Source organism: Lontra canadensis, unplaced genomic scaffold (genome assembly GCF_010015895.1).
Source record: "Lontra canadensis isolate GAN:19392208 unplaced genomic scaffold, GSC_riverotter_1.0 scaffold23, whole genome shotgun sequence".
In the NCBI taxonomy this organism is placed as follows: Eukaryota; Metazoa; Chordata; class Mammalia; order Carnivora; family Mustelidae; genus Lontra; species Lontra canadensis.
Genome location: NW_022631017.1, coordinates 5,841,342 through 5,860,838, shown reverse-complemented (window position 1 = coordinate 5,860,838; position 19,497 = coordinate 5,841,342). Strand labels below are relative to the sequence as shown.

The window sequence follows — 19,497 nt, the reverse complement described above, 5'->3', positions numbered from 1 at the left end:
GGGTGGGGACGGCTTGAAATGCGGGGAGTGGGGGAGGCGCGCAGCTCCAGTCTTCACCGCATATCGTCCTTTCCTTTCCTTTCTCCTCTCCCACCCTTTTTGCGCCTGTGTTTCTTCCCCGGTCTAGTATGTACCATCCTCCCTCCCCCAAAAAACAGTAATGGATAAAAATGGGGGGCGATTTTATTAGAATCCAGGGATATCAGCTTTGGGCAGCTGCGGAGGGCAGCTTCACATAACTCTTCATGGGGGGCAGTGGCCGAATCTTGCGGCCAGCCCAGCCCCCCTTGCGGTGCCATAGTCCACTGGAAGGCCTCTTGCCCAGCCAGCGGTTCCGTCCAGCCTTGCCGATGACACGTTTGTTGTGATCGACGTTGGATACCCGGCCTACTGTTGCGATGCATGTTTCCAGAACCTGACCAAAAAAGCAGTTGGAAAAGAATGCACCACGGGGGAAAGAACCTGTTTTTGTTGCCTGCATGACTTTCGGCAGGCTTCTTACCCTCACTGAAAGAAGGGAGAAGACAGGAGAAAACCACAGCATAACTGAACCTGAGTGCAGGTGCTATGGTTGGTAGAAAACAAAAGGCACTGTTCCCTCTCCCATTACAGTGTCAGCCTGACAGGGCGTGCCTAGTCACAGGGCAGAAAGGGACACACCTAACTCAGGGTGGTTCCTCACATGAAACACCTGGGAACTATCCCAGGCCAGAAAGGTACATTCCAAAAATTCCTCCTTTGTTGATCCCTCCCACCTGTATCCACGCACACCTGTATCTGCCTCTTGGAGGGCAGCTGGATGATGGCCGTCCCATTCACTTTCCGTAGCAGCACACCACACGTCCCTGGGGAAGGCAGAAACAGCTTTGCCACACTCCATAGGGAGGAGGTGGGGGCAAATTCATAAGGGGACATACTGCATACCCCGCCCTTTCTTTGCCCTTAGGAGCAGATACACGGCAGCAAGAACCGTGCAATGTTTGAGGTTAAAAACACCAGCACCTCTCCACCCTCGTTTTCCGTGGATTTTTCCCTCCTTTTCTATGCCTGCGGACCACATGTGGCCCCACAGGTTCAACGAATTGGGACCTCAGATACCCTTTGGCCTCAGGTATCCTAAGACCCCCAAGTAGCTCCTTTCCTCATACCTGCGGCTCGGATATACTGGGCCCCCCGGCCTGGCTCACTCTCCACGTTGTTGACAAGGGTCCCCACAGGCAAGGCCCCAAGAGGATGTGCGTCCCCTTCCCGAGCAGCAACTAAAAGACAGAATTTCATCAGCCCCAGACCCCTTGCAGCCTCCAAGCCCATACACATCTGGCAGCCGTCTCTCACCTGCCATTCGGCCTATGTGGTCAGAGTTCCGGATGACATCTCCAGCCTGCATGTTTTCTGTGGCAATGATCCAGCGTTTCCGGCTGCCCCCAGCAACCAGAGCTATGTCTGCTGATCTGTTTGGGGTGAGGGACATATGAGCAGACCATCTAGGCAGCCCTACATCTTCTGAAAACCCATAGAACAGTCATATAGCTATACCACCATCATTTCACATCCCAAACTTGCCTACAGGGATCATAGCGGACCACGATGACCTTCTCCTCAAACGGTCCTGGCTTTGTTTCCAGCTCAGGCCGGAAGCGCAGAAAGTCAATCATGCGATAACGCTGCTTGTGGCCCCCGCCAATACCATGCACTTGGATTCGGCCTGTGGTCAGGAAAGTGCAGAGACATGACTCAAGTCAGATGAATCAGCTCCCAACAGTGGGAACAGGCCCATCCTGTGCAGAAAGCAGTACTTCCTAACATTATGACACAAGTGGAAAATAATATATTTGCACAGCACACTTGGGTAAAGGGGGGTGGGGAAATACCTACACAGAGTTTGGTAAAAACTTAATTATAGGATATGGAAGTTATATAAAACCTCCAGACAAAATCTCTACAAATTACTGAATTCAGTAAGTTTACTGAGAATGATGGAAATAGTGCTCAGCTGTTGAAATTTCTGAAGGACGTGAAGAATGTACACTTCATGTGTATATCTGGTTTTCTTAAACTACCTAAATGGTCTTTAGGAGCACAGACCACCTTTCTGTTGCTTTGTATTCTACTCTCTGGTTCTTACACACACACTACATGCAGAAGGAGTCCAATAAATGCTTTTTAATTACATTCCTCAGCCTGTCAAGAAATAGACCTGGGATCCTAACATGTTTTTCCCCTTTAATGTGTAATCCTCTCGCTCTTGCTCTCACCTGTGTGGTTTCGGCCCCCAGACTTCCTCATCTTCACTGGTGTAATGGTGTACTTGGTACGACTCTTCCAGGACACAATATTCGCACTAAGGGCCACGGAGGTAAGCAGTGGACGGCAGGGGAGCAACACTGAGGAAGAGGGCAGCTGGAGAAGGGTAAAACAGAAATCTCTATGACTTGAAAGGTAACAGAAGGAGAAGCACCAGAGAACCAAGGGTGAAGATAGAGACCCAGCAGCCTACTTCCTTCTAGGAATGTCCCAGACCCGCTATCCAAAAACTCCACCCTTTACTGCTTGCACACATACAAGACTGGAATGTTTATCTAGGTGTATGTGTGTTGATTACCTGTCCTCATTTGATCCTCTAACCTCTAAAGTATTTCTTCAATGGAATGTTCTTTTCTTGGGGCACCTTCCAAGTTTCGCTCAAAACTCTCCTTCTCTGGGTAACTCTTTCTTCTCTAAACAACTTCCTTTTCCAAAGCTGGTAACTTTCACACATTCATATGCCATCAGCACCAATGCCTGTGCCCCTCTGCATTATGTTTCTGGGAGTTTTCCAGGTGTGAATGGAAGGGAGGGATCATTTCTGTCTTGTTCCCTGCTGTATTCACAGCATTTTAGAGGAGGTTGCTTTCGTTTTGAATTTTAAGTATGCATCTGCCAAACTCTACCCATCATCCAGAAAGGTCCAGAGGAACAAGACTTAACTTTTTTTCTCTGTGACTCACCAATCACCCACTAGGGACACTGAAGGATACCTTTTTGGGGCTGCATTCTCTAATCTCAGCAATGACTCATCTTCAGTAGTTAATTAAGAGCCCAAGCTTTTTTTTTTTTTTTTTTTTTAAGATTTTATTTATTTATTAGAGAGAGAAAGAGCACAAGCAGGGGGAGCAGCAGGCACAGTGAGAGGGAGAAGCTGGCTTCCCGCTGAGCAGAGAGCCCAACATGGGGCTGGATCCCAGGACCCTGGAATCATGATGGGAGCTGAAGGCAGACACTTAAACCAACTGAGCCACCCAAGCACCCCAACAGCTCAGGTTTTGAAGCCAGACTGTTTATAGCTTCAATACCAGGTATATGGGGCACCTGGGTGGCTCAGTCGGTTGAGCGTCTGCCTTTGGCTTCAGTCATGATCCCAGGGTCCTGGGATTCAGCCCCATGTTGGGCTCTCTGCCGAGCAAGAAGCCAGCTTCTCCCTCTTTCTCTGATCCTCCTTCCCACTTGTGCTGCCTCAAATTAAAAAATCTTAAAACAAAACAAGAAATTATTAAAAAAAAAAAATACTTGGGTGTATGACCTTGGACTGCTGATGAGTTTTCTCATGTAAAATGGTAATGATAACATATATAGGGGTTGAAAGGACATTGAAGGGGGTTAAATTGGGGCACCTGGGTGGCTCAGTGGATTAAGGCCTCTGCCTTCACTCGGGTCATGATCCCAGGGACCTGGGATTGAGCCCCAAATCAGGCTCTCTGCTCAGCAGGGAGCCTGCTTCCCCCTCTCTCTGTCTGCCTCTCTGCCTACTTGTGATCTCTATCTGTCAAATAAATAAATAAAATCTTTGAAAAAAAAAAGGGGGTTAAATTGACATTTAAAAAAAAAGATTTTATTTATTTGACAGAAAGAGATCACAAGTACGCAGAGAGGCAGACAGAGAGGAGGAAGCAGGCTCCCTGCTGAGCAGATGGGGCTCGATCCCAGGACCCTGGGATCATGACCTGAGTGGAAGGCAAAGGCTTTAACCCACTGAGCCACCCAGGCGCCCCTAAATTGACATTTAAAATGTCAATTACTTATGCTTGGCTTCAGGGCTAATCCTTATAACTCAGCTGCTGCCTGTAGTGTCTTCTGGAAAACTACTCCAAGGGTGATTTTCTGTTTTTTTTTTGTTTTTTTTTTTTAAGATTTTATTTATTTATTTGTCAGAGAGAGTGAGCACAGGCAGACAGAGTGGCAGGCAGAGGCAGAGGGAGAAGCAGGCTCCCTGCTGAGCAAGGAGCCTGATGTGGGACTCGATTCGGGATAATGGGATCATGACCTGAGCCAAAGGCAGCTGCCTAATCAACTGAGCCACCCAGGCGTCCCTTCTGTTACATTTTAACAAAAATTTTTAATCACCTTTTGCTACACCTATTCTTTCCATGTGCAGCCAACTTTCAAAAATTACCAGTATGGTGAAAGGCAAATTAGATCATCAGGAACCAGAATACTAGTGATTTCTCATCTTGACTTTTTAAAAAATCCTAACATGAAGTGAATTTGACTTGAAAGGCAAATAGCTATTAGGGAAGCAATTTGCTATCGTTACAGAGTTATCTGTACTTTCTTTGTTTAATCGAAAAAACTGTAGAAATGTATGTAAAGAATTCAAGACAAGAGTACTGGATGATTTGTCGTAGGCTTTTCCCTTCACTTCTCTTCGAGCAGCAGGAAAACAGTTTCTCTATATTCCCTCCACTTTACCTGTAACAATTTTGTTTTCTACTGTTAATTATATTGTGTATTTATAGTTCTATGCTTACTGTTGTGCATATACTGGCAATGAAACTGTACATAACATTACCTGAAAAAAGTGGGAAAAAAAAAAAAAAAGGGCAGGGGCGCCTGGAGGGCTCAGTTGGTTAAATGTCTGCCTTCAGCTCAGGTCATGATCTCGGTCCTGGAATCGAGCCCCGCATTGGGCTCTCCGCGCAGTGGTGAGTCTGCATCTCCCTCTGCCTCTGTGTGATCTCTCTTCCTCTGTGATTGCTTTCGCTCTCTCTAAAATAAATAAAACCTTAAAAAGTAAATGTCATGATAGTTGTCTTTAAAAAAAGGAGCTGATTTACTTAAAATGTCAATTACTTATGATTGATGTATGACTGGGACTCAATGTCGATTATTACTGAAACCTGTGCAGTGACCTGTAAAATACTTTCACTTCCAGTATCTCGTCTGAGGAAACCAGCGACCCTGTGGGACAGCAACACTTGCAGACGAGAAAGCTGAGGCTGAGAGACCCAGGCCGGCGTGATTCCTGATCAGACTCACTTCCTCCGCCTCCCATCCCAGGGTGCCCTCTCCGGCGGCCCGAACAGAAACAGCCTCATTTCCAGATAGGGTGCATTACCTGCGCGGCCGGGAGCAGGATGGGCCCGAGGGCAGCGACGGCTGGGGGCGTCAGGCTCAAGGAGCCAAGAGCGCGAGTCAGTGCCCTCAGAGCCATGAGGGTACCCAAGCTCCGCCGGAGTCAGCATACCACCATTACTCTGAGCCAGGCCGCCGGGCGTCTCTAGATGACGCTAACAAATCCCGGTGCCGTCGCTTTCTCCTGACGTAAGGAGGTGGGCAGAAAACCCGAGACCAAGGTGGATGCACACCTCCTTTCCTCCTTGCGGGTGGTCAAAGCCAATCCTCCGACAGCCCTTAGGTCGCGTGACTGGGGAGCAGGCCCCGCCCCTCGGAGCCGTCAAAACAATTGCCTCGAGCGGCAGCCATGATGGATTTAAAGGGGCAGTACCGGCAAGGGAGGCAGCCGGAGCGACAGACTGCGGGTGAGTCTTTGAGGGTACTTTGGGGCTTAGCGTTGAGGTCCCACTACCTCTTTTCCGCATTCCGGGACAGAGGGACAAAGGCCCACCAGCCGACCTCACACAACTCCAGACAAGCTGAAAAACCCCGCCCCCCGCGAGTCTTCCCGCCCCTCGGCGTCCAGAAGGACAGACAGACGGCCTGCCCCGCCCCCTGCGCTACCGACGGACTCCTTGACCTCGGCGTTCTCTGGCTCCTGGGTACTCGCCCGAAACGCGGAGCTCGGCGGTGCCCCTGCACCTCCCCCCCATCGCCCCCGCCCGTCTCACTGCGTCCCCACCCTGGGCCCCAGGGCAGACCGACAGCCGGGAACAGTTCTCGATTGCATGCCCAGGCTGGGGAGACCGACTCCCAGCACCGACCGCGTTTCCCTGTGACCCTACAGCCGGTCAGAAGACGTACTATTCTTTCCTGCATCATCAGGCGTCTGAGAGGCACCCTAAGGTGACTCCTCTCAGAGCCTGTTAGTAGGTGGTCATGACAGAGACAAAGCCATGAAAGTGAATGGGTCAGGAGTGACCAGGTCTGCTTCCTCACCCTTTCCCAGACACGCCCCTTGCCGCAGATCTCAGATCAAGTCTCATTCCCTTCTTGGGGAGAAAAGAGCTCCCCGTGGCCTGGGATGGGAGGTTGGCTTCGGGAAGGAAGAGGGACACTGGTCGCCTTTGAAGGCCTGAGGTAGAGAGAGGGAGGGTGTTTGTCCTGAGTAGGGCTCTGCGCCAGGTCTTCTGGGTGGCTGTGAAGTGGTGCGTGAAGGGGTGGGAAGGCTGGACTTCTGGACTTTGAGCAGGGCAGTTCCTTGTGAGTACCTGGCTACTGAAAGAGTTTCTTCCGGGCTTTGGCTTGAGTGCCACAGGCGAGGGTTGTGCTCCGTACACCGGTAAGCATACTGGAAAGGTGAGAAACAAGGCTCTTTTGAGGAAGTAGGAAGAGAGCCTGACATCTGGGAGAAGTATGGGTTGAAGGCCTAGTGGGGAAAGAAGCAGAGTTTCCTAGGTTTGGAGATGCTGGCCTTGGCTCCGAGGCTGACGCATTCTGAACACCTTGAGCTTTCTGGGGCCCTCTCATCTGGGTCCTGCAATGAAGGCTCCTTTCTTCTTCCCCTCTTCCCCGTAACTTTGAATCCTGTACCTTTCCTATTTTCTGAAACCTCTGCACCATTTTCTTTGTATCTCCTGTCTGCTTTAACCCTGTTTCTTTTTCAGTGTTTTCCAGACACCCTCAAGTTCCCTGTAGTGCTGTCTCTCCTCTGATTGCTTTTCCTATTCCTTTTTTTTTTTTTAAGATTTTTATTTATTTATTTGATAGGCAGAGATCTCAAGTAGACAGAGAGAGGAGGAAGCAGGCTCCCCACTGAGCAGAGAGCCCAATGCAGGGCTCGATCCCAGGACCCTGAGCTCATGACCTGAGCCGAAGGCAGAGGCTTTAACCCACTGAGCCACCCAGGCGCCCCTGCTTTTCCTATTCCTGACCCACGCTCTCTTTCCAACAACTTTTCTGTTCTCTTTGAGTTCTAAATCCGATTGCTAGATCTCAGCACTTTTGTTCCTTCAGTAATCTTTCTTTGTTCAAGTCAATTCCTCTCCCTCTTTTTTTCCCCGCAACCTTAGCTTTGCGTTTAGTGTCGTAGGTTCCCTCTCTACTGGTCACTCTCTCTCCAATTAAACCAGAAGGTCACCCATACTCTTTCTTGTCCCTTCCCTTGGGTCCTTACCACCCTTTAGCCAAGGTGGTGAGCCTCTCTTTATCTTTACCCACTGAACTCTGTTGTTTCTCCTCAGCCCAGGCAAGGTCCCCCTGGCCAAGATGTCAGGCCTGGTGTTGGGGCAGCGGGATGAGCCTGCAGGGCACCGGCTCAGCCAGGAGGAGATCCTGGGAAGCACTCGGCTGGTGAGCCAAGGGCTGGAGGCCCTACACAGTGAACATCAGGCTGTTCTGCAGAGTCTATCCCATACCATTGAGTGTCTGCAGCAGGGAGGCCATGAAGAAGGACTGGTGCATGAGAAGGCCCGGCAGCTGCGACGTTCCATGGAAAACATCGAGCTGGGGCTGAGTGAGGCCCAGGTGAGAGGAAGGAAGTGATACCAAGTGGCCCTTCGAGGAGCATTTGTCTGATTGGAGTTTTGGGGTCATTTAGGATTGCCTGGTCCTAGATGCTTGCATTCATTCGTGTAGTAAATATGTATTAAGCCCCTGCTTTGTGCCAGGCACAAGCCTTCTGGCCACTGGAGAAACATCACTGAATGCAATAATCAAAAATCTTTGCCATCTCAGAGCTTGCATTCTTGCTGCAGGAGGCAGACAATACACAAATGAGGAAAGGATTCTGTATGTCAAAGAGTGATACTTGTGAAGGAAAAGGGATAAAAATAAAACAGAGAAGGTGACTAGTGGGTGCAGAAAGAGGATACAACTTTAGATATGATGGTCAAAAAAAGTCTTACTGAAAGGTGACTTTTAAGCCAAGATTTGAAGAGGAGGGAGTGAGTCCTACAATAAATGGGGGACGAGCATCTACAGCAGAGTGGGCAGTACCTACAAAGGCCCGGAACTGGAGCATTCCCAGTGAGGCCAGTGAGGGACCAGTATGGCTGCAGTAAGAGCGGGTGAGGTGAAGCAAAATAGGAAATGAAGTGCAGGGGCGCCAGGTCAGCTCTGTCATGGAGCGTGAGACTCTTGATCTCAGGGTCGTGAGTTCGAGCCCCACATCGGGTAGAGGGATTACTTAAAAATCAAAAATCTTAAAAGAAAGGAAGGAAGAGAAAGAATGAAGGAAAAGAAAAAAGAAGGAGAAAGAAAGAGAGAAAATGAAGTGTAAGGTATAGCAGGGTTAAGAGCCAAGGGGACAGATCATGTGGAACTCGTGGTTCATCACAAGGATGTTGCTTTTACTTTGAATGAGATGAAAGTTATTGGAATACATGGAGCAGAGGAGTGATGTGGTCTGACTTAACATGTTACAAGGACTAGCTGGCTGCTGGGTTGAGAACAGACTCCAAGGAAAAAGGACCAAAACAGAGGCTAGTGAGGAGGCAGTGGTAGTCACCCAGGTGGGAAGTGAGGTGACCTGGCCCAGGGTGGTGGCTCTGAAGGTGATGAAAAATTGGATTGAGGGTGTATTTCGAAGGTAGCACTCTTGCTGCCCAACCCCGCCTCCTGGCCCCTGCCAGTCTTGCTGCCTCCCGGTAGGCTCCCCTCCCACTTAATCCCGGAACACTCTAGTCCAGAGTCGGGCACTCATGGGATGTGCCCACCTAGGTGATGCTGGCTTTGGCCAGCCACCTGAGCACGGTGGAGTCGGAGAAACAGAAGCTGCGGGCTCAGGTACGGAGGCTGTGTCAGGAGAACCAGTGGCTCCGGGATGAGCTGGCAGGCACCCAGCAGCGGCTCCAGCGCAGCGAACAGGCCGTGGCCCAGCTGGAGGAGGAAAAGAAGCACCTGGAGTTCCTGGGCCAGCTGCGCCAGTATGATGAGGATGGGCACACTGCGGTAAGTGCGTGCCAGCAAGGCTGGCTACTGGGGTAGCTGGGAGTCACCAGTATTGGGGGGGACAGCTAGGAGTCACCAGAGACATGGGGGCAACTGGTCACGAGCAGCAGGGACCGGCCGTGCTGCACGACCTGCCCCCACCTGGCCGAACGCAGGTCCTGACACCAACTCCAGAGAGGAACATGGCTGAAACAGTCTTAGCTCATTTGGTCTCCATGTAGTTCCGTGACAGCTGTGTATGCCGGGCACTGCGCACTCTGCTGGGGGGTGCAGCAGTGACCGAGGCAGACAGAGTTCCTGCTCCCCCAGTTAGAGGTTTTGGGGTTGTGGGAGACACATAAGCACCCGGGCAATTCCAGCCCAGAATCCTACATGCTCCAACGCGGAAAACCATAGCACAGTCGAGCAAGACCCTCCTAAAATTTGCTCTCAAGATGTATGAAGTGTAAACCTCACTCAACAGTCAGGTGTTTATCCCTCTGCTGTAGGCAGTGTGAGAGGCTGTGTGTGGGGGAGATGTCAAGAACTGTAAGAGAGAGTTTCGTCCTCTCAAGCTCCTAATGGAGCTGCAGGGCCAAGGCTTACACATAAGGACACATGTGTGATGACACAATGTCGTCGACACGATGTGACACTTCAGATGCTCAGTGCTGGATGAGTGGTTCAGTAATGGGAGGGATTCCAGGATCGGTTTGTGGGGACTGGAATGGCCTGAGAAGGATTTGCAGATGAGGTCATACACAGGGAGGGGGTACGATTTGGGTTGGATTTTTTTCATTGTACAGGTTAGGAGTTGGGCTGGATTTTGATGGATGATGAAGGGGAAAGGAGGAGCTTTCTAGACTGGGGGTGGCAATGTGCCAATAGATAAGGCTCCAGGGCTGGAGAGCTGATCTCTCCCAGGAAAACTGGGATGATTTTCACTGGACGCATTGACAAGGCTGGGTGGGAGGCTTGGAGGTGTTTAGGCAAGGTTGATGTGCTCGTGGCGCAAAGCAAATTTCCCCATGTGGAAGTAGGTGAGACAGTGAGGGCTGGGCACTGAGTCCAGAGGGAGTGGTGGTAGATCATGGGGAGGAGGCTGAGCTAAATGCTTTGGGTACTCTTTGGGTACGTGTCAATAAGATCAGACTTACTCCCTGCCCTCAGGAAAGATAAGACAGACATATAATCAGTGTAAACACACAGGGATCAGCACTGGGCTATAATTACAAGAACTGAGGGGGGTGGGGAGGTGTGGAGGCTAGAGAATGAGGGTGCTTAGGAAGCTCTCAATGTGAAAGAAGGATATTTACAAACAAGAGCGGGCTGAGATTGGTGGACAGATGCTGGCCTTCCCAGTGGCAGGGACATGAACAAGAGTCTTCTCCACCTGTCAGTGATTTCATCCCTTAGAGGGGCCCTGAAGAGGCTACTGGGGATATCTATGCCTAGCCATGCTGCTTCTTGCCTTCCAGGAGGAGAAGGAGGGTGATGCCACCAAGGATTCCCTGGATGATCTCTTCCCCAATGAGGAAGAAGAAGACTCCAGCAATGGCTGTGAGTTTGCCTTTGGAGTTGGAGGGTAAAGAGGGGCAGCAGAGGGCTGGTCCCAGATGTGGCCCCCCCTTGCATACGGGATGCTCACCATCCAGAAATATGTTCTTCACTTCCCCTGGAGATAGGGTAGAGTCTGGGCTACTGGTTCCATTTCCACAGCCTCCCCATTATTCACCAATATTTATTACACCATTAATGTGTCTTGAGCCCTATGGTAGGCACTAGGGAGACTGAGTTGAGAATGACAGAGTTCTTGCCTGTAAGGAGCGCAAAGTCGAATGGGATGATGACCCTGGAGTAAAAGAACATGAGGTCCTCGAGGGAAAGAAGCAGGTCTTTCCTATTTTCACATCCCTGACACAGCCCCTGGCTCATGCTTACTGAGTAAAGTTTATTGGATGTATGAGTGATTGGGTGAACAAATGGGTTTGTGAGGGGCACAGGTACCAGGGAGTGGGTGAAGGAATAGCAGTAGAGGTGGGTCTGGGGGGTGGGAGGCCGTGACAGGGGGTGTGCACAGGCAGGGTTGGGGTGGGGAGGGCGGACAGCAAAGGGGAGAGGAAGTGCCCTGAGGAAGTCTCCTGTTCATTTTCCGGGATGGATAGTGTCCCGTAGCCAGGGTGCCCAGCACAGTGGATATGAGATCCCAGCGAGGCTGAGGACCCTGCACAACTTGGTGATCCAGTACGCAGCCCAGGGTCGCTATGAGGTGGCCGTGCCACTCTGTAAGCAGGCACTGGAGGACCTGGAGCGCACGTCTGGCCGTGGCCACCCTGATGTCGCAACCATGCTCAACATCCTTGCTCTGGTGTATCGGTGAGTCCTGGCCTCCTCATCTTCTAGCTCTGCCTCCAGGTTCCCACCTTGATCCACCTTCAGCTCCCATTCCTCCTCTCCAGAGGGTACCTCTTCTCTCTGCTGGGCATCCCAAGTGACCCCACTCGTGGCCTTCCTCTGCACTCTCGTTCTTTCCATACCTCACCCCTTGACCTCAGAGCCACTCACCTCTCAGGCTCTTTGCTTCTCCATTCCCTCCTTTGGGAGGGTCTCTTTCCCTCTCTCTCTCCGTCTCTTGCATCCTATAGCTGGTCTCCTCTTTGCATGGCAGTGTTCTGGATCCACATAGAGGCATGTTGGTGAACTCTAACTGCTCTCCCCTAGGCTTCCTGTCTCCTCGGGGGGGGGCCCTAACCCTTAAATGTACCTCAGTCATACTGAAGGGAAGGAAGGAAAGAGATGACTTGGGGGCAGAGTTCAGGGTAACCCCTGTCACTTCTCTTCTCTTCCAGGGACCAGAATAAGTATAAGGAAGCTGCCCACCTGTTGAATGACGCCCTCAACATCCGGGAGAGCACCCTGGGCCGGGACCACCCTGCTGTCAGTACTCCTTGCCCTCCTCACCTCCTGCTCTTTTGGCTTCTCTTAGTTTGTTTATCCACTGCCCTCAGCCCACTCACTGTGGAGGGAGTTGCTGTGAGGGCTTCTTTCTTCCAGGCCCTCTCTGCTAAGCCCAGGGGTTCTCAGCTCTTTGAGGCACAATGAGTCTTTCTTATTTTTTTTTTTTAAGATTTTATTTATTTATTTGACAGAGAGATCACAAGCAGGCAGAGAGGCAGGCAGAGAGAGAGGAGGAAGCAGGCTCCCTGCTGAGCAGAGAGCCCGATGCGGGGCTCGATCCCAGGACTCCGAGATCATGACCTGAGCCAAAGGCAGCGGCCTAACCCACTGAGCCACCCAGGCGCCCCATGAGTCTTTCTTATAATGAGTATTTTCCTGAAGCATGATTCATAGACACTGTAACTGACCTACACATACAATTCCAAAAAATGTTGAATGGCAACTTATCATATAAAAATGAGGAAAGTAACAGAATAAAATAACACATAGGATGTGTTATAATGAAATGAAAACATGACATGCTAACAGTTCTATTAACTCCAACTACAGTAGAAGACATAATACAGATCATAACTTACATATAATATGATATAATACAACTTTAGATTTAGAGCATTGAGAGCAGTAAGACACTGGATGTAAGAAGTACTAAGAAAAAAACGACAGGGCAGGGGCACATGGCTGACTTAGAAGAGCGTGTGACTCTTGATGTTGGGGTCTATGCCCCACATTGGGCACAGAGATTACTAAAAAAATAAATAAGTAAACTTAAAAAAAAATGACAGAGCAGAAGTATTGGTGGATACAAGATTAAAAACCCATGTCAGACTCAGTAACAACAGGCCAGATTTATTCGTATATGATGAGAAAACGAGCAATGATGGATTGTCACAGTGGAGAAAATGAGAAAAAAGGTATTTTTGCAAACAAGGTATTTTGCAAAATTATGAACATAATTTTTTATGTTGCAACGTGTGGTAGGCAGGGGCAATGTAGCTGAGAAAACAGCTCCCCTCTTGCTATCCCGCTAAGGGTCAAGGCTCACGATGCTCAGACGTCTGGCCGGACGCTCCAAAGTTAACAGAGCTATCCCACACACGCAGAACATCTGTACCATCCTTACCTTTCCAAAGGTGATAGTGCCCCCAGTCTTCATGGCCACCAAAAACCACACCAAATCCCACTTCCAGAAATATCTACAAATCCCCCTAGAGGGCGGTACCACCCCCAAGAGAGAACCTTCAGAACCTCCCCGCCTCTGGCTAGGCTGGCCGGGGTCCTCTTCCCTTGGGAGTCCTGCAGCGTGGGGCCCTGTTGTGCAGGGGGCGAACCCCTGGATCTCAAGGCACCGATGCTGAGGGGACGGGCCTTTCTTCCCAGGTGGCTGCCACACTCAACAATCTGGCTGTGCTCTATGGCAAAAGGGGCAAATACAAGGAGGCCGAACCACTGTGCCAGCGTGCACTGGAGATTCGAGAAAAGGTGCCTGTGTTCTCTCGTTCTCTGATGCTGTGACCCTTCCTCCACCAGCTCTCTTCCAGTCTACCCTCCTCCCTCATGTTTTTACTCAACCCTCTTTCTTTGCCTTGTTCCCTCTCTTGTCATTCCCTTCCCCTGCTCCCCACGTGGGTTACACACACACACACACACACACACACACACACGGCCGTAGCCATCTGTCACTCCTTTACTCCCTTCCAGGTCCTGGGCACTGACCACCCAGATGTGGCAAAGCAGCTGAACAACCTGGCCCTGTTATGCCAAAACCAGGGCAAGTATGAGGCTGTGGAGCGCTATTATAGGCGGGCCCTGGCTATCTATGAGGGGCAGCTGGGACCGGACAACCCTAATGTAGCCCGGACCAAGAACAACCTGGTAAGGGCAGAAGGGAAGAACAACTTGGAAGGGCATGGAGGGAGGGGAAGGGAAAGCACCCTACTGTGGTACGCTGACCTCATCACCTTTGTGCCTCTGGGGGGCTGCCTTTGGGGCTGAGGGCTCTGCCTCATTCCAGTGGCAGGGCGAAGTCCCATAGCCTCCTGGGAGCAGAGTGAACACCCTTGACCCTGCAGCTAGAAAAGAAAGTCTGAGGAGGATCTCTGGGAAAAGTCACAAAGAAACCAAGAGGTGGAAGTCCCTGAGCCCTGCTGAGAGACCTTGTCTCTGTCCCGTGTTTTTGCCTTTCTGCCTGCAGGCTTCCTGTTACCTGAAACAGGGCAAATATGCTGAGGCTGAGACTCTCTATAAAGAGATTCTGACCCGTGCGCATGTGCAGGAGTTTGGGTCTGTGGATGGTGAGTGGGGTGGGCCTGGGGAGGGAGCTACAGGGTGGTGAAGAGATGCAGACCCGGGGCACCTGGGTGGTGGCTCAGTCAGTTGAGTGTCAGACTCTTGATCTCGGCTCCGGTCTTGATCTCAGGGTCATGAGTTCAAGCCCTGCATTGGGCTCCACCTGTGGAGCCTACTTAAAAAAAATGCAGACCAAAGGTGAGGGGTTACGCCCCAATGGTTCCCAGGCAGAGCCAGACCCCTTTAGTTCAGCTCCATGGGCCTCTGACTCATGGCTCCCCTCTGTACTGTCTAGCTCTGTTCTCTAACCTTACTACCCCATCCATGTATCACTCCTAGATGACCACAAGCCCATCTGGATGCATGCAGAGGAGCGGGAGGAAATGAGCAAAGTGAGTGTGGGGTCCAGCCTGGGGAGCCCCAGGCCACCAGGATCTCTGGCTTCCTCCTTGCATGAGCCCAGCTCCTTAACTCTTTCCCATCTGACCACCAGCCCCAGATGTCCAGTGCCTTCCCTAGCCCAGCCCACACCGTAGCCCCTAGGCATCTCTGTGTTTTCAGCTCTGGCTTACCCTCCCCTCTGTTCTGCAGAGCCGACACCGAGAGGGTGGCACACCCTACACTGAGTACGGAGGCTGGTACAAGGCCTGCAAAGTGAGCAGGTGAGCAGCCAGTGAGATGCTGGCTTGGCCTCCCACGCCCTCCATCCAAACCCTGAGCCTTGCCTCTGGGACCTTTTCCCCTCATCCCTTTAACCTTCTCTTGGCTCTGCTCCCTCTCTCACCTCTTTCTCTTCTGAACCCATCCTCACTTTCTTCCCACAGCCCCACAGTGAACACTACTCTGAGAAACCTCGGAGCTCTGTACAGGCGCCAGGGAAAGCTGGAGGCAGCCGAGACCCTAGAAGAATGTGCCCTACGCTCCCAGAAACAGGTCAGTGACCAGGAGGGGAAGGAGGTCTGGAAGGTAGGTCCTGGAGATGGGGGATCACCAAGGCTTCTTTAGAGTCTCAGAAGAATGAGAGGCCGAGGAGAAAGCGGGGAAATGGAGGTGAGAGTCTCTTGTAGTCGTGGTTGTTTTTTTTTGTTTGTTTGTTTTTGTTTTTGTTTTTTTTTAAAGATTTTATTCATTTATTTGACAGAGAGAGATCACAAGTAGGCAGAGAGGCAGGCAGAGAGAGAGGGGGAAGCAGGCTCCCCGCCAAGCAGAGAGCCCGATGCAGGGCTCGATCCCAGGACCCCGGGATCAAGACCCGAGCCGAAGGCAGAGGCCTTAACCCACTGAGCCACCCAGGTGCCCCAATTGTGGTTGTTTTTAAGTGTGTTTTTACCCACGCCCTTTATGGTCAGGACTCCAAGTTCAAGGTTCACATCACTAAACGGGACTATTGAAAGGAAAGTCATGTCCTTTCACAGTTTGAAGAAGTTACTGAGAAGGGTCATGGGTGGTGTGGGTGAGGGGGTTGAGGTTGAGGGGAGCCTGAAGTCAGTCTCTCAAATTGTGGGTCATGACTCATTAGTGGGTCTTTTTTTTTTTTTTTTTTAAGATTTTAAAAATTTATTTGACACAGAGAGGCAACACAAGCAGGGGGAGTGGGAGAGGTAGCAGCAGGCTGCCCGCTGAGCAGAGACCCTGATGCGGGGCTTGATCCCAGAACTCTGGGATCATGACCTGAGCCAGAGGCAGATGCTTAATGACTGAGCCACCCATGTGCCCCTCACTAGTGGTTCTTGAAATCAATTCAGTGTGGCCATAATGAAAATGGATATCTGTTTGTAAGTAGGAATGCATTGCAAAGAGAAGAGGCAAGTACTTTCCAATATGTGTGTACTAGGACATCACAAGGAAAAATGTCTCCCCTGTTGGGGCTAATGATAAAAAAAAAGTTTGAAAGCTCCAGCCTGAGGAGTTAAGGAGTGCAGATTCTCAGCGCCTATCTTTTCCTTCCAGGGCACTGACCCTATCAGCCAAACCAAGGTGGCTGAGCTGCTTGGGGAAGGTGACAGTGGAAGGACCTCTCAGGAGGGCCCTGGGGGCAGTGTGAAGTTTGAGGGAGGTGAAGACGCTTCTGTGGCCGTGGAATGGTCAGGGGTGAGTCTCATTATTGCCCCTTGGTCTCTCGGGCTCCCTCCTGCTGGTGTGATGGGGAGAAGCTCTGGGCCTGCCCAGGTAGGACATGAGAGCATGTAGTCCACATTCCAGTTCAGTTTGTCCTACCCTCACAAGGGGGTAGGCAAGCCATTATTGATAAGGCTCTTCTTTACTTTTTTTTTTTTTTTTTTAATTTTATTTATTTGTCAGAGAGCATGAGCAGGGGGAGAGGCAGGCTCCCTGACGAGCAAGGAGCCTGGTACCGGACTTGATCCCAGGATACTGGGATCATGACCTGAGCCAAAAGCAGACGCTTAACCAACTGAGACACCCAGGCGTCCCTAGGGCTCTTGATTTCAATCATGAGGCTTTTGGGGGAGGTGGGATGTGTGCAGGATAAATGGGAACGGTAGACTTGGAAGCCTGTCTGCATGGGCTCCCCTTAGCTTCTGTGCCCCATCCCTCTCTGCCAGGATGGCAGTGGGACCCTGCAGAGGAGTGGTTCTCTGGGCAAGATCCGGGATGTGCTTCGTAGAAGCAGCGAACTCCTGGTGAGGAAACTCCAGGGGACTGAGCCTCGGCCCTCCAGGTACACAGTGAGACTGAGAGATGGTAAAGCAGATCAGTAAGCCCTTGCCTCCAACTCCTCTTGGCCCCCCATCTCTGGAGAAGTGTCTTGGAGAGAAACCTGGAGGAGGTTGATGGGATGGTCCTGGGGAAAGAGTTTGGGAAAGATGGGTGCCCCAGGGGTCGGGAGAGGTGATGAGGAGATGCCGGTCACTGATGAAGTTAAGAGAGTGTGCATGTGTGTGCGTTGGGGGGGGTGGTTGTCAGATGGTGAGGAGGCTGTGATTTGATGCGTACAGCAATGCATGAGGGGCCCATAGTGTTAGAACCTCTAACCGGGAAGAGAGAGGGCCTCAGTTCTTCTTTTTGCACTGCAGCAGCAACATGAAGCGGGCAGCCTCCTTAAACTATTTGAATCAACCCAGTGCAGCACCCCTCCAGGTGAGAGAGAGCTTATGGGTGGGTGAGCAAAAAAGGGGAGCCATGGGGCCGGTGTCACAGGAGCTAGAGAAGAGGAGAGAGTCTTCTGGGGTGAAGACTCAGCCAGGGAACTGGAGTTGGGTTGAAGAGAATCACGCAGACACCTTGTTGGGGTGGTAACCACTATGGGACAGTTTTGGGTCAGAGATGGAAGTGAGTAAATTAATCAGGAAAGTAACAGGAGTTGATGTTCTCTAAACTGGTACTTTGGAATTATGGATAATTCAAGAATCATTTGGGGATACCAACTGCTCTTCCTCCTGCAGCCACCATATTCTCCCCTTTGGGGACTGGGTGGCAGATGAGAAGGGAAAAAGAAAAAAAAAACAGTATTAAGTCATCTATATCTGAGACAGCAGTAACGACATGTTAATGGCAACTGGCCATTTGTGTCAACACAGTCAGAGTATAGGATATAGGCTGATATTCATGTTGGTCTTTCAAGCACTCTCTCCACCAGATCATGGCTTTCTTCTTCTTCTTCTTTTTTAAATTTAAATTTAAATTTTTATTATTATTTTTTTAAGAATTTATTTATTTATTTATTTATTTGTCAGAGAGAGAGAGAGAGAGCGCGCGCGCACACACAGGCAGGCAGAGTGGCAGGCAGAGAGGGAGAGAGAAGCAGGCTCCCTGTGGAGCAAGGAGCCCTATTCAGGACTCAATCCTGGGACCCTGGGATCATGGCCTGAGCCGAAGGCAGTGGCTTAACCGATTGAGCCACCCAGCCATCCCTTCTTTTCTTTTCTTTTTTTAAGATTTTATTTATTTATTTCACAGAGAGACAGAGAGAGAGGGAACACAAGCATGGGGAGGGGGAGATGGAGAAGCAGGCTTCCCGCTGAGCAGGGAGCTCACTGTGGGGCTGGATCTCAGAATGCTGGGATCATGACCTAAGCCGAAGGCAGATGCTTAAGGACTGAGCCACCCAGGCGCCCTTAGATCATGGCCTTCTTGAACATCCTAGCAAAGGCCAAAACTACACAGTGCCCCAGAGCTTGAGAATGAAGTTCCAGGCTCCACCCTGGCTCTAGAGACAGACTGCAGTCACAGTCACGTAATGGCTAGACTCCAGGGGACAGTCTTTGGGAAGCCGAGGTCCCTGGTCTGATGGCATGGTGTTGTCTGTTTCAGGTCTCCCGGGGCCTCAGTGCCAGCACTACGGATCTCTCTTCAAGCAGCTGACATTCAACCCACCCCCCCAGGTCTGCTGGGTCTCCCCCCACAGCCCTCTCAGCATTCCCTATTGCTCCTGGCTCTTCCAATCCCAAGGTGGGACAGGGAAGGGAGAGCAGTTAACCAGAAGATTGCTGCTGCCCGTAGGGTCTTGGCTCCCTCCTCAGGAATTCCCCTCAGGAAGGACCCTCAGGACACCCTCTCCTCATAGTCCTCTAGAGTAGCTAGCTCTGAGGCCCCCAAGATGCTTAAGGAGCAGGCACGCATCTCAGAGATGGAGCCTGCTGCTGGCTTTTCAGTCAGAGGGTTTGGAGCTGGCCAGCCAAGCTGCCTTGCTCTGGCCTCTCTTGTTCCCTCTGCTGCCTCACTTCAGGTCCGTGTATTTCACTTTTCTTAAATAAAAGAATCAGGTAACCATTTTGCCACTTGAGTCCTGACCGAAGAGGGTAGGGAGCAAGGGTTGTGTTGGGGCCCTTCGCAGAAGGGCAAGGGACAGTGATGGATGGGGCAACAAGAGAAGTGTTGATTCTTGGATCTCTCCTCTCTTCCTTCCTCTGTTTGTATCCTCTGCAGCAGGGCCTGCAGGAAGGCATCTGGGGGATGGGGGAGGAGGCCCACAACCCCAAGGAGAAGGTG

General features: G+C 51.0%; 2 protein-coding genes across 7 annotated transcripts; one reads left to right on the top strand and one right to left on the bottom strand.

Annotated features, from left to right (window-relative positions):
* Positions 1-161: 161 nt before the first annotated feature.
* Positions 162-5,554, bottom strand: MRPL2 (mitochondrial ribosomal protein L2). Its single transcript, XM_032862138.1, has 8 exons — positions 5,368-5,554; positions 3,557-3,563; positions 2,256-2,413; positions 1,564-1,705; positions 1,336-1,451; positions 1,149-1,259; positions 772-845; positions 162-415 (listed from the first exon to the last, which is right to left on the bottom strand). The coding sequence occupies exons 1-8, from the start codon at positions 5,465-5,467 to the stop codon at positions 203-205; spliced, it is 921 nt and encodes a 306-aa protein (XP_032718029.1). The 5' UTR covers positions 5,468-5,554; the 3' UTR covers positions 162-202.
* A 135-nt stretch (positions 5,555-5,689) lies between these two features.
* Positions 5,690-19,278, top strand: KLC4 (kinesin light chain 4). 6 transcript variants are annotated; one of them, XM_032862131.1, is made up of 16 exons: positions 5,690-5,795; positions 7,614-7,896; positions 9,091-9,321; positions 10,779-10,860; positions 11,466-11,676; positions 12,150-12,237; positions 13,639-13,740; positions 13,960-14,133; positions 14,453-14,552; positions 14,887-14,939; positions 15,139-15,209; positions 15,372-15,480; positions 16,498-16,638; positions 17,112-17,227; positions 17,583-17,646; positions 18,820-19,278. In XM_032862131.1, exons 2-16 carry the CDS (start codon positions 7,639-7,641, stop codon positions 18,868-18,870), a joined length of 1,851 nt encoding a protein of 616 aa, XP_032718022.1. In that variant the 5' UTR covers positions 5,690-5,795; positions 7,614-7,638; the 3' UTR covers positions 18,871-19,278. The 6 variants fall into 6 exon arrangements, with proteins under 6 accessions (XP_032718022.1, XP_032718024.1, XP_032718023.1 ...); XM_032862133.1 differs by lacking the exon at positions 5,690-5,795 and adding an exon at positions 6,225-6,332; XM_032862132.1 differs by lacking the exon at positions 5,690-5,795 and adding an exon at positions 6,312-6,355.
* The last annotated feature ends 219 nt before the right edge of the window (positions 19,279-19,497 follow it).

Excerpts from the sequence above, each read along its gene's own strand:
- MRPL2 (XM_032862138.1), bottom strand. The coding sequence starts at position 5,467 with ATGGCTCTGAGGGCACTGACTCGCGCTCTTGGCTCCTTGAGCCTGACG. Across the intron at positions 1,260-1,335 it reads CCACATAGGCCGAATGGCAG|TTGCTGCTCGGGAAGGGGAC; the intron begins GTGAGAGACGGC and ends TCTGTCTTTTAG. Across the intron at positions 416-771 it reads CCTCCAAGAGGCAGATACAG|GTTCTGGAAACATGCATCGC; the intron begins GTGTGCGTGGAT and ends TTTTTTGGTCAG.
- KLC4 (XM_032862132.1), top strand. The coding sequence starts at position 6,327 with ATGAAAGTGAATGGGTCAGGAGTGACCAG. Across the intron at positions 6,356-7,613 it reads AATGGGTCAGGAGTGACCAG|CCCAGGCAAGGTCCCCCTGG; the intron begins GTCTGCTTCCTC and ends GTTTCTCCTCAG. Across the intron at positions 13,741-13,959 it reads CACTGGAGATTCGAGAAAAG|GTCCTGGGCACTGACCACCC; the intron begins GTGCCTGTGTTC and ends ACTCCCTTCCAG.